At 35.8% G+C, this 12,865-nt stretch overlaps 1 protein-coding gene across 1 annotated transcript in view; it reads right to left on the bottom strand.

The window, feature by feature from the left end:
* The window catches only part of LOC136799105 (uncharacterized), a 25,157-nt gene extending 12,292 nt beyond the window's left edge, over positions 1–12,865 (bottom strand). The window contains exon 1 of the mRNA XM_067055791.1: positions 12,696–12,865. Coding sequence (XP_066911892.1) covers positions 12,696–12,752 — 57 coding nt within the window. The 5' untranslated portion in view covers positions 12,753–12,865. The remainder of the gene's footprint in view (positions 1–12,695) is intronic.

Here is a 12,865-nt window from a genome sequence, read left to right as displayed (position 1 = left end):
GTCTTCAGTTTTTAACCTATTTTGAGGATAAAATCAAATAGGAATACAGTCTAAGTACATGACAGATTTTTTTTCATAAGCTGTATTAAGTGTCAAATTTATTATTTTATAGATGAATATTTCTGGACATGTTTCAAAAGATAGCAATCAATACATTTTGGTCAAAATTCCAGAATAGAACTTTAAGATTATATAGTCTTTTCAGTTCAGTTCTGTTATTTTGATACAAAATGATTGAGAATTTACTACAAAAAATTGAATACATTATCTTGCTTTTCTTTTTGAAATGTCACATTTTCTTTGGAGCAAAGCTGTTTCATTTTAAAGCATCTGATACTTTGAAGCTGAAAGGACTGATAAAACAAGATTAATTTTTGGAACTTTTTTCAATCAAAAATTAAGAACCATTAAAGGCAAAAATAAAATTTGGAATTATTGTACTTTACCTTCACTGTTCTCGAGACTTGACAAAATTGATAATAATACCTTGAAGGAAGAAATTTTGGCAGGAATTTAATTTGGCGGGTGTTGAAAAAGTTTTTTCAGAGGGGAATTTAATTGGGCAGATTGCTAGAAAAAAGAAATTAGGCGAGAATTTAATTTGGCGGTTGAAGGAAATTTTTGGCCAAAAATTGTTACCAAATAAGCAAAAACCTGTTTTTAGGCCTGAAATAGCACAAATTGGGAGAATACACGAGATAAATTAAATTTGGCGGGAATTTAATTGAGACGTATGGCGGAATTCCTGGTAAATCCGCCAAATTTATTTCCGTCATAATTTATTCCTTTAAGGTAGTCTTTGATTACAATCGACCCGCTTTTTAATATTGAAATTTCAACAAATCTAATATTATTTTTCATTTCCCATGAACATTTTTCATAGGACCAGTAAATATTTCTAACTTTTTTTGTTAATTGAATAAAACGAAATGTTCCAAGTTTATTAAAGTTTCATGTAAAATGTATTCCTGCAGATTTCTTTTGATCATCTGCCAAATCTCTAAAAAACTTATTACGCCATGTTTTTATCATCAAAACCCCTGAGTTGAAAATCGTTTAAAGATTCACAAGAAAAATCTTAAAAATGGCACGTATAAAGATTCACACAAGAATATCAAATTCATTTTACTAGTCAGAAAACTCTTATTAATTAGAATTTAATTCCAAACTCTATACAATGATTCATAGCTAGCGTTAAAATGTTCATAAAATTTCAAATGGGTATTTTACATAATTCAATGTGTTCTCTAAATAAATAAATAAATTCTTAATGAATGATGATGTAGTAACAGAACAAAATTCACCAAAATTAGTTATCGCCAAAATTGAAAGAATTGCTTCCTCACCCTGCCTCACCATAATAAGGTCCCCTAATAAGTTCTTGCCAGAATTAAAATTTCCAGTGATTTTCCTAAGGGGCCGTCCACATAGTACGTACGCACTAAGGGGGAGAGGGGGTGTCTTCTCAAAAGCATATGCTTGCGTACAGAGGGGAAGGGGAAGGGGAGGGGTTTCGAAAGAAAAAGTAAGTACGCGGAAAAAAAAATTCACAGCCCTTTTTTTGCTTGTAAAATTGGTTGAAAGAGAATAAAAAGAGAATTATTATTTGCTTGTTCCTTACAAAATATCAGCTGTTTATCTCTCATAGGAAAAGGGGAAAACCCAAGCCTTTTGAATTTGATTTTTTTTCAGCCAGGGGGGGGGTGTGAATGAAAAAAGTACGTACTCACCAGGGGGTATAGCTATTTGCATCTGCTTGCCTATAGGGGGAGGGGTATATATATACTCAATTTTTGACATTTTAGTGGGTACGTACAATATGGACGGCCCCTAAGTAACAACAAAGTTCTATTTGAAACACTAATTTTTTAGCATAAAAGAACCACTTTATATACTGTGCTATTTGCCCAAATTAGTTTTTGCCAAAATTAAAAATTGGATTTCTCTTCAAAACCACATTTATAAAAAATTCTATTTTATTTAGCTCCTTGCCAAAATAATTTCTCTCCAAAGTAATTGTATTCCCCAAATTCTTATTTTTCGCAATTTTTGCCTCTTGCTGATTTCACCATTTTATCTCCAATTGTCCCTTTTCATTAAATAATTGTTTTTCAGTGAAGTGAAAGTAACAGAGATCAAGCATTTTCACTCTTAATTGTTACACAGTCCATAAAGTGTCCATCAATCTTTTCTTTCTTATTATTTAAACCAGTTAAACATCATAATAGTGGCCAAATGTTTAAAATTAACTTCAACTGACACTGATGACTGAGCAATGCATTTAGTTATTTAGCATCCTGGAAAACCAGGGCTAACAAATAGTGCAATCTCTCAGAGTTTTTATAGCTCATGCTTATTCCAATCAGCCAATTAGTCACAAAAGCAAGATGCAATGATGATGTTGAGGACATGATACTTTTCATGTTTTTACACACAAAAACATTATGTTGTTGTACAAAAATCTGATTGAATTCATCCTACTGCTACTGTCACTGTCGTTCATCGTTCCCAGCTGTGGTGACATGATATGGGTGGACAATTGGAGTTTACGTTCTTGAGGCTGGATATAAAAATTCTATCGGCTACTTTTTGGATGAGCAGCATCAGCAGAGTCAGCAGCAAAGCATTAGAGCTGTTGAAAATGTTTTATTTATTTTTCACATAGTCTAAAAGTGAGAAAGAAAGCAATAATTTCAAGGTTGAAATTTCTTTAGATTTGCTGAGTGTGTTTAAAGCCAGTTAATTTATAGCTTTAACTGTTTAAGACCAGTTCACAGCAGTTTTCTGCACCAACCCTAAAACTTCACCACAAAAAAATATCCATATCAGAGAGCCAAATTTAAAAAACAGTAATTGGAAGTTGAGACTTATTGCAAGGCTACTAATTTATTTTGAGCCAGTAAAAAACCATTAAAAGACAGAGGAAAGCCATTCTCTATTCCAAACAACAAACACAGTCATTTTCTACTTGCATTTCCCTTCCAAATGTCCAAATCAACATTATTTTCTTTTCTCCTATGCCAAATGGTCATACGGAGAAGAACTATTTACAGCATTTTGATATAAATTATTTTAGTAAGTGTGCTCGCAGCTCGGCTGTACTTGTCTTCGCAACATATTGCCCACACTCAAGCTGCCAGAGTCCAAAGGTCGAAAAATATCAAGATTCTTGATATTTTCTCTTCTAAAGTACCAGGGCCCTAAACGATTCCTCCAATTCCTACGGTACTGGCCTCTTTAAGTCGCAGAATCGTTTATCGGCCCTGGCTCGCGAGGGTGAGCATCACTGGACTTTTTGTATGTTTTGAATTGATGGGAACAAAAATATTTTGCGCTTTTGGATATGGCTAACCTGGAAGAATTTATTCCTCATTCAGTGGAAGGAGAAATGTTTGTTTGTCGTTGTTTATGAAATTTTGGCTTGACCGACCCTCGATGATGTGGGATCTTTGGTTGCTTGTTTGCATCGATGGTCAGATAGAACATACATTGACATGTGACTGTATTATAAAGGATTTTATTGTTGGTAATGGTAATTAATGGAAATAACTTGTAAAATGTTGAAATACAACAACAAAACATGACATTATATTTATGGATGCATTTTAACTGTTTTAAATTCCTGTGCTACAGCCGAGAAAAAAGTCACAGATTTTTTACTTTTTTACTTTTTATGTGAAGAGTTTGCTCCTGTTTGTCAACAACTCGAGTAAGAGGGTAAAAGACTGCCAAGTACTTGCCTCCAGCAAACTTAAGATAAGAGTTTCCCAACTTTGAAAAAAAATCACAGCCAGTAAAATTTAGAGGTTTTACTTAGTAGAATCGTTGAAGAATACTTTTCTATATCTCAGTTTTCTTTATCTGGTTTTTCTTTATTTTGATCTCGGGATTTAACAGCGCTAATAATTTAGATATAATTTTAGAACTTTGTTAAATTTTTCAGAATTTACGATGCAATGATACAATACTCCTAATTAATATGGTTATTGAATTTTGAAACTACATAACCAGACATAAGTCAACTTATTTCTATTAAATTCTAGTCTTGAAATCCTCTGTATTTCACATCCCTGTCTCAATCTCAAACTTTTTTAGTTTCTCTGGGCTCTTTGCAAGGAAGACCTTTTGAAGAAGCTAGAGAGGTATTTTCCCTCCCGGGACGAAATTTTTGCCAAGTTTTCCAGCGGGTCTATGACACAGGGGTGTTTATGTTAGGAAAAAAGTTTTCGAATGTTATTTTTATTAGAACGTTCGAAATTTAAAATTAGAAAGATTCGAAAGTTCGATTTTGAACGCAAAGAGTTGGAAACCGGAAGTAAAACGAGTCTAAAACAAAAACTAAGAAATAAAAATACTCAAGGCTCAGGGCGGACAAATGATTATTGAACTTTTCACAACGATTCATGAAAAAAAATCATATAATTTTCCTCAAATCGGTAGAAGTAAACGTCGTAAGTTTGTACACCTGAAGCGTTTGAGTGTATCTCTAAAGAGGCTCGGTCTTCCTGAACCTGAGCAGTTGTCGGGGTTTCACGGGGTTTACATTTACGAATTGATTATGATATGAATCTATTTTAACTTACAATTTCTACTGTGTGACCCTATAAATATTTTGCTTGCAACTTGCGAATCGAGTGACTTGCCTGGATCGCTTCGCAATTCTTATACATATACACTAGTTCGGATGATTTTTGATCCTAAACGATTCAGCCCAATATCCGTAACTCGGCTGAAACATTATCGGAAAAGGATAATTACAAGGTCTCAAAAGAAGGTTGTCTATTGCTCATTCCGACATTTTAAATTTTCCGGGGGTTTTGTTGTTGGGAATTGATTAACTAACAGTTAGGTAGGGTCAGGGTTGCTAGTAACGGCTTGTCACTGTGCCGGGTGCATACTCGGCGCCTTGGGCCCCGCAGGGTTGCTAGTAACGGCTCGAATTTCAGTCAGGTTAAAAGTCGATGTCGGAATGAGCAGTAGACAACCTTCTTTTGAGACCTTGTAATTATCCTCTCCCAACATTATCTGGCACCCGATGTAGAAATTTTCTTCCGACACGCTAAAGCTCTGAAGGTCGGAAAATTTTCAACATCTGGAATAGACTGGAGTCGTTTATAATGCATGTAATACTAATAATAAACACAAATAATGATACGGGATTTAGTTTGTATAAACGACTGGAAGAATCCGGTGTTCCAGCCTTAAAGATACCGGGCCTAGCTACGCAGAAACTTGCGTAGCGAAAAAACAATTTATCAAGCAACAACAAACTCTCAAAATAAAATCAACTCAAATGAAACATTTTTAACACACAAATCCACACACATTTTATTTTCAAGAACTTTTTTTGAGCGGGAAAAAATTTTAATTGCGATATTGACACTTTTTTTTTTGTTTGGAGTTAGTGCACAAAGGTTTCTAGACGACTAAAATTTACTTTTTTGCTTTATTTCTAATATGTCTGAATTAGTCGTCTAGCTTGCTAGACTACATCTGGAAGAAATATATTACGGAATTTCGCCTGACCGCGTAATTTTTTAGAAAGATGGGCCCGAGTGCAATTTGGACAGGGAAGGTGTCATGGCCGACAAAATTTGGGTCAGGAAAAACTTTTCACGAAATAAATTCAAATACAAAACTTTTTGGAGAAGGAATCGTGCAAAATATTATCATTCTTTTCACAAGGAGGACATGCAGAAATACTCAAATAAGTATTTTTCCTTCTTTAAACTGATCACAGAAGCAAAAACAAAATAGAAATAACATTGTACACAAAAAAGCCTGAAAGAAGAGAAAAGTCATAATCAGCATCTATAAATAACACTAAAGCTTGGTTTCCACTGTGTGATAACTTGTGATAGTGTGTGATAGTGTGTGACAAAAAACTTGAGATAAAATTTTGTTTAGTGGAAACGCATCTGTCATATCCGCTCGTAGAAAGAGGGAAAATTTGTGATAGCAAACTATGGAATTTGCTTTCTATTATATTTTTAACAAAGGAAAATTGAAATAACAAAGAAATGTGACGTAGAATACACCAGGTGTGTCGGGGCGCCTTTTGAACTTTCTTGTCACACGTTATCTCACACAATTTTCGTGTTCTTGGATTGAAATTCATTTCAATCCAAGAACACACTATCACACGTTGTCACAGTGTGATAACGCGTGATAAAAACTCTTTTTAAACGTTTCCACTATGAGATAGAATTTTATTTTGTGATAGTGTGTTCCAGACAGGCTGTCTGTCACACATTATCACATGTTATCACACAGTGGAAACCAAGCTTAAAAGAAAAACTAAAGCTATAGAAAATGAATACTAACCCTCAATGAACACTTTTGTGAAGTTTAAAGCTTGGTCTCCACTGTGTGATAACTTGTGATAGTGTGTGATAGTGTGTGACAAAAAACTTGAGATAAAATTTTGTTTAGTGGAAACGCATCTGTCATATCCGCTCGTAGAAAGAGGGAAAATTTGTGATAGCAAACTATGGAATTTGCTTTCTATTATATTTTTAACAAAGGAAAATTGAAATAACAAAGAAATGTGACGTAGAATACACCAGGTGTGTCGGGGCACCTTTTGAACTTTCTTGTCACACGTTATCTCACACAATTTTCGTGTTCTTGGATTGAAATTCATTTCAATCCAAGAACACACTATCACACGTTGTCACAGTGTGATAACGCGTGATAAAAACTCTTTTTAAACGTTTCCACTATGAGATAGAATTTTATTTTGTGATAGTGTGTTCCAGACAGGCTGTCTGTCACACATTATCACATGTTATCACACAGTGGAAACTAAGCTTAATAAAGATTTTATCCAAAAAACTTCAGTTCTGGAACACTGAAGTCGGTTTGTCGGTTGTCGGCCGGTGGTGGACAACAGTTATATTTAGAGGACGGTCTAAGATAGATAACAACATGGAAGTTACTGATAAAAGCCTAAGCCCATAGGAACATACCTGCTTTAGTTTCTTTGGTCTTTGAATGGTATAAAATTTGATAAAAAATCAGCCATCAAAACAAACAAAAACAAAAGTTATGATTATCAACTTTTCTGTGGTAGAAACACATTTTTTGGGTTGGTGCACATACAGAAATTACACTGGATACCAAAACTAATATTCAGGGAGTGATAAGTACAGTTAAACTACAAAAAATCCATCAAAAGAAACCATAAACAACCATAACAGCACACATTTTTTGAAAATTACATCAGCCATGTTGTTTGTAATTTTTGCCGACATACTCATGACGTGGTAACTAACGACAGTGATTTGACGGTCTTTTTGAGGCGCCAGATCTCAAAAAAACAATTTTTGAGCGTTCAGCACGGCCCCGAAAATGAGGGCTAAACTTATGTCGGCACATCAATGGATGACTACTATTTCTCTCCGATGGTATATTGGCCCGCTCCTTTAGAGCTTTAGCGTGGGCGGCCGCCAATACGCCATCGGAATATCAGATAACTGAAACAAGGCATGTCATTGTAGTAAGTTAATCGGAATTATCGGCTTTTTTCAATAATGACGTCAATTAAATTGTCTTTTTGACGTGTTTTTTCGATGTATTTTATAACGTCAAAATCAGTTTTTGGCCGATATCTTGAGATTGGCTTGATGTAAATTTTTGACCCAGCACTTTTCGAAATCCTCTTGTTGATAAGATTCTTTTGAGCTATATATGAAAGTTAATGAATAATGGGAAGCGGTGTGCGTCACGCAAAATATATTTGGGACATGCCTTTTCACCCGAGAAGGCAAATTTCCCGTGGATCATGCTTATATCCTAATCGATATCTATTACGTTAGACTAGTAAACTAGTCGTTGAAAACAGACCCATATACAAAAAATCAAGCGCCAAAAAAAAAAAAGTATCGAAGAGGTGAGGTCTTTTCTGAATTTCAACGACTAGAAGCTTCTTCCCTCAAAAAACGTTGTTTAATTTTATAACCCTTTTTTAGGTTTTTGAGAATCCATCCAACTTTTTTGACTAAATGATATTTCTTAGTAATATTAAGCATGGGAACATATAAATAAATGAGTATTTCCAAAAACACAATAAACAGAAAGAAAAATAAATGCAATCCCGCACGGGTCAGACATACAGAAATCTGTATGTCTCTCCTTACGATTTTAGGTGAAGAAAAAAAGGCGTTGGAAGTAGCTTCTAGTCGGTTATTTTCCTTTTCTCTCACGCGCGCTGAATATTTAATTAGTGTTTACATTATTTGATTGACAGTTTTGTTAAAAGGTTATAAGTAATAACCGACTAGTTTACAAGTCTACTATTACGTGAGATTGGAGAATTTCGCGCAATAGATCCACTCCCCAAAATACGACGTACAGGTCAAATTTCACAGGACAGAGTTAGCCTTGAGATTTGGGCTCTAGCCCGTGAAAAACTCACGTAATAGATTCCGTACGTAATAGATAGCTTCTTGCTTAACCTCGCTATTAGTAAAATAACATATGAAGAGCAGTATCTTCAGATTTATCGTCCAACTCTAGGCAAAACGCACTGGCGAATATTTTTAGATATCCGATAGCAAAATATCTCTTCTGTAGCAGCGAGCATCGGCGAGGATAAAGAAAATAGTTTTTTGATCAAATAATTATTTAAATGTCACATATATAAAAACAGATAATAAGAAAGTTATTTCTAACAAAAGAGAAAGGAAATTCGAACGTTTTGTAATTGAAGAGAAAAAACAATGAAATTGACATCCTTAAATAAGATAGTAAAACGTTCGAAAATGCCATAAAACGAGAGAAAGACTGAATGCAAAGGGAATGCAAATTATGCAATAGGGAAAATGAAAATGCTTTCCTGCTAATTGGTGAACGATGATAAACCATATATTCAACGTGAAAAATCGGATATCTAAATTATTCAGTCTTCCTTTAATGATATTCGACTGAATAATTTTCGATATCCGATTTTTCTTGTCGAATATCTGCTTAATATACGCTTTTTATAGGAAAAACCAGTAAGTCATATGATTCTGGCTGGGCTGCTCTTAAATTTATATGGGTTTTTCAGCTTTAAATGTCAATATTAATTAAAATGGAAACATGTACTTCTCAGTAATTTCTGAAATCTGAGGTTCAGATTCTTCTTAATTTATTCTTAGGTTTTGGCCAAATTTCAGCCTCGTATTCTTATGAAATTTTTCTTATAAAAAACGTGTAAGACAAGGCACGGATGTCACTCTAAGTAGACTGTAAATCACTCCCTTGACACATTTGTTAGCATTTGAAAGAATTTTGTCTCCGATGAGAGGTCACTCTTAACAAAAATTACTGCAGGGCTAAGATCATTCCTTTTGAACGCAAATTCAACTATATGTGTTCGTTTTGCTGCGGTGGCACCTTAATGAAAGTTATGGCTAGTTTAGACATACTCTAATCAGTGACGTGGTGACAGGGTGTCAGGGAGGCAGGGGGCAAATGCCCCTCCCCCCAGTGGAGGTTTTTCAAAGGGGAGTCCTGAAATACAAAGGGCGCAAAAAGACGCCTCTGATTACTAATTTTGGGGCCCCTTTGCTCTGTTACACGCTTAGATATGGCAGTTTTCGGCCAAAAAGAGGGGGGGGGGGCGTACGGCAATCTGGAATCCCGTCATCCCATAAATTTTTCGAGGAAATCCCGTCATCCCGTGGTTTTTTTCCGAAAATACCGATCCCGTGAAGAATTTTCGTAAAACCAAGAAAGTTCCTTGGTTAAACTTGATAGTTTGGTAATGTGAACTCCAAAGATTTATATCATGACCCTTATTTGGCAAAAGACGTTTAGCTCACTCATCAACCGTATGATTGTGATTTTGCCGAAAAACAACGAAAAAAGTGAAAATTAGTTCCCGGCAAAATTAGTTCCCTTAAGGTATCTCGACTTTTCAAAATTGTTGGACTGTACCAAAAAATTTAGAGGTTTTTCCGGACCATAGACGAATACATATATACAGACAGTATCTTATAAGACAATATCCTAAGACAACAATTTAGAGTTAATTTTGATTGATCGACCAAATCTCGAGGAGCGACCAACAAGGAAGAAAGATCCCTCGTCAAGAGCATTGTCCATGTTGATGGGTTCGTTCATCACTTCGTCCTCATCGCCTGATTCATCAAACTTATCAGGTTCTTCTGGTTCCTCTGGTTTTTCTTGTCGCGTTGTTTTAATTGGTTTTTCTGATTCCACTGGTTTTTCTGGTTCCTCTGCTTCTACTGATGATGTCTCCTTCTGTTGATCGTCTTGGTTACGCTCAATTGTTTGATCTTTTTCGACTCTTTGATAAGCTTTTGTTGACTCAATCACTTCATTCAGTTTTGTCGTGTAAATGTAGTGTGGTAATGTCCCCATTTTCGCCATGGTTGTTTCTTGACGTACCGTTCTTTGTCGAACTGCTTTCGTATAATTGTTAGCCCAAGTTTGTAATTTTTCAACTTTCTGTTTATCCATTGGGATAGAAGATTTCTTTTTCGGAAGGAGCGCTGCCAACGTTTTTAAGTTGAAACCAACTCCCCTTTCTACTGGTTTTATAATGAGCCGACCAAGGGTTTGTTCGCTTGAGAGATTCTTTTATTGCACGCATGAATTCTCTTGCACATTGAAGCTGACTCATTAGAACATGTTTCACGTGCGTGGTGGAATGAAAATGCTCCAAAGGCAGGGTCATCATGCTCAGAAAGTTGGCGTTGTTGAATTTAAACGACAAAAGATTCTCAATCAGTCTCGTAATGGACCATTCCGTCAGCTGCAATGACACGAAATACTTTGTAGACACGAACACTTGAGCACCAGTTAATACTGCTGGAACATTGTTTCCGCTGGTCCGAATATCTTGCTCGAATCCAGAAATGATATTAAGTGACTGTGAAATCATTTTTAATCCATTCGGAAGAGCTTTGAGTTCGTAATCACCTAGAATATGTGGTGTTTTCAGCATTAAACGATTATACTTCTTAGAAAAAAAAAATACTTTAAAAATATTCGACGAAACGATACGTGCATGGAATGGTAAATCATAGTAACAGAAGGATCACTCCCCCTTCAATGGGTCAATCCGTTACGCCAATCCCCTTTGCTTAAAATGTACAGATGTACAAGAAAAATGCCTTTTTTCAAGAACTTTCGCCAAAACAAATTTTGTACATATAATGATGCAAGTTATTCCCTAATTCGGGTAATGTTTTAAATACTTACCAAATTACAAGTTCTGTCTCCAATCGTTACAAATTTCCCTTTAAAAACCCTTTACCCCGCCTCTTTATGAAAATCTACCTTGCCTTATTATTTATACCTTCCAAACTGGCACACAACGTTGTTTCTACGTTTGTCTAACGTTTTATATGGACGTTATGAACGTTAGATGGACGTTGAAACACCCAGGGGGGGCACTCGATTTTGAAAACGACCGTACTTTCGGCCAAAAATCAGGTCTCTAAAATCGGACCCTTACAGTGCAGGAAAAATTTGGCTGAAAATCGACCCTTACAGTGCAATTTTTCGAAATTTTTTGCACTTTTCAGGGCAAAATTTTTTGAAATTTTTCAAATTTTACCTCAAAATTTGGTATTTTCTCAAATTTTACACCCTTAGAGTGCACTTTTTCCCACTTGCTCACAAATCAACCCTTACAGTGCACTTTCCAAAGTCCAAAAAAACTACCCTTAAGGGCCGCACGTTCGGTAGGTCACTTACCTGGAGTGCCCCCCGGGTTGAAACAACGTTATGTGCCAGCTGGGTTACATTTTTGGGAAAGCTTTACCCCTCCCCCTTTCTAATAGGGTAGTTCACACTGAAGATTTAAAAGAGGAGGTTTAAGATGGCACAAACAAACACGTCATACCTTTCTTCTCGTGAATAGAGATAGACATTTTGCCAATTGCCTCCAAAAACGTTGCTGTGTGGACCATTGTTGATGCTATCTTTATACAAGACGTTTGTAGTCCACAATTTAAAGAACATTGTCAAACAAGTATTCGAATATATAAAGCCCCGTTTACACTTTAACTCTCTGGTTGTGGTGAGAATACACGGGTTTCATGTCTCAGCGTACCGGCTGTACCGTCCTTCTATGATTTTCACCGAAATACCGTATTTTTTTATTTTACTCAAAATACCGTATCCCGAGATTGAAATCTGACAAATACCGTCACCGTGGGTCATCTGAAATCCCGTCATCCCGTAGTTTTTTTTCACAAATACCGTTATCCCGTGTTTAAAAAAGCCTTATCCCGGATACCGTGAAACCGTACGCCCCCCGAGAGAAAATACCCCATAATTTTCGTGCTCGCTTCACTCGCGTTATTTTAAAAAGATATTTACTTTTCATAGCGAGCGCCAGAAGCCAGAAGCAAAATCTTCTAGCATTTCCTCCCCAGTTAACCCAAAATTTCCCCCCAGTGGAGGTTTTTCAAAGGGGAGTCCTTAAATACAAAGGGCGCAAAAAGACGCCTCTGATTACTAATTTTGGGGCCCCTTTGCTCTGTTACACGCTTAGATATAGCAGTTTTCGGCCAAAAAGAGAGAAAATACCCCATAATTTTCGTGCTCGCTTCACTCACGGTATTTTAAAAAGATATTTACTTTTCATAGCGTGCGCCAGAAGCAAAATCTTCTAGCATTTCCTCCCCAGTTAACCCGAATTTTAGTCGACCCACCACGCTACTGACTCTAAAGCTTACCTTTTTAGCGGTTACGACGAAATACAAAAGTAATTGGATGATTAGAACACCCCTCATGATGCTGGAACAAGTTATTTATCTAAACTCTCCCATAATAAAAAAAAATTCGGTGATTTCAAATTGTAAATGTTGCTCTGTACTTTGATATTTCTATAGATAACAAAAGTGTT

This window comes from Clytia hemisphaerica, unplaced genomic scaffold (assembly GCF_902728285.1).
Source record: "Clytia hemisphaerica strain Z4C2 unplaced genomic scaffold, Clytia hemisphaerica genome assembly, whole genome shotgun sequence".
NCBI classification, from domain to species: domain Eukaryota; kingdom Metazoa; phylum Cnidaria; class Hydrozoa; order Leptothecata; family Clytiidae; genus Clytia; species Clytia hemisphaerica.
Note: the sequence above shows the minus strand (reverse complement) of the source record. Positions and strands in the feature narration are given on the sequence as shown.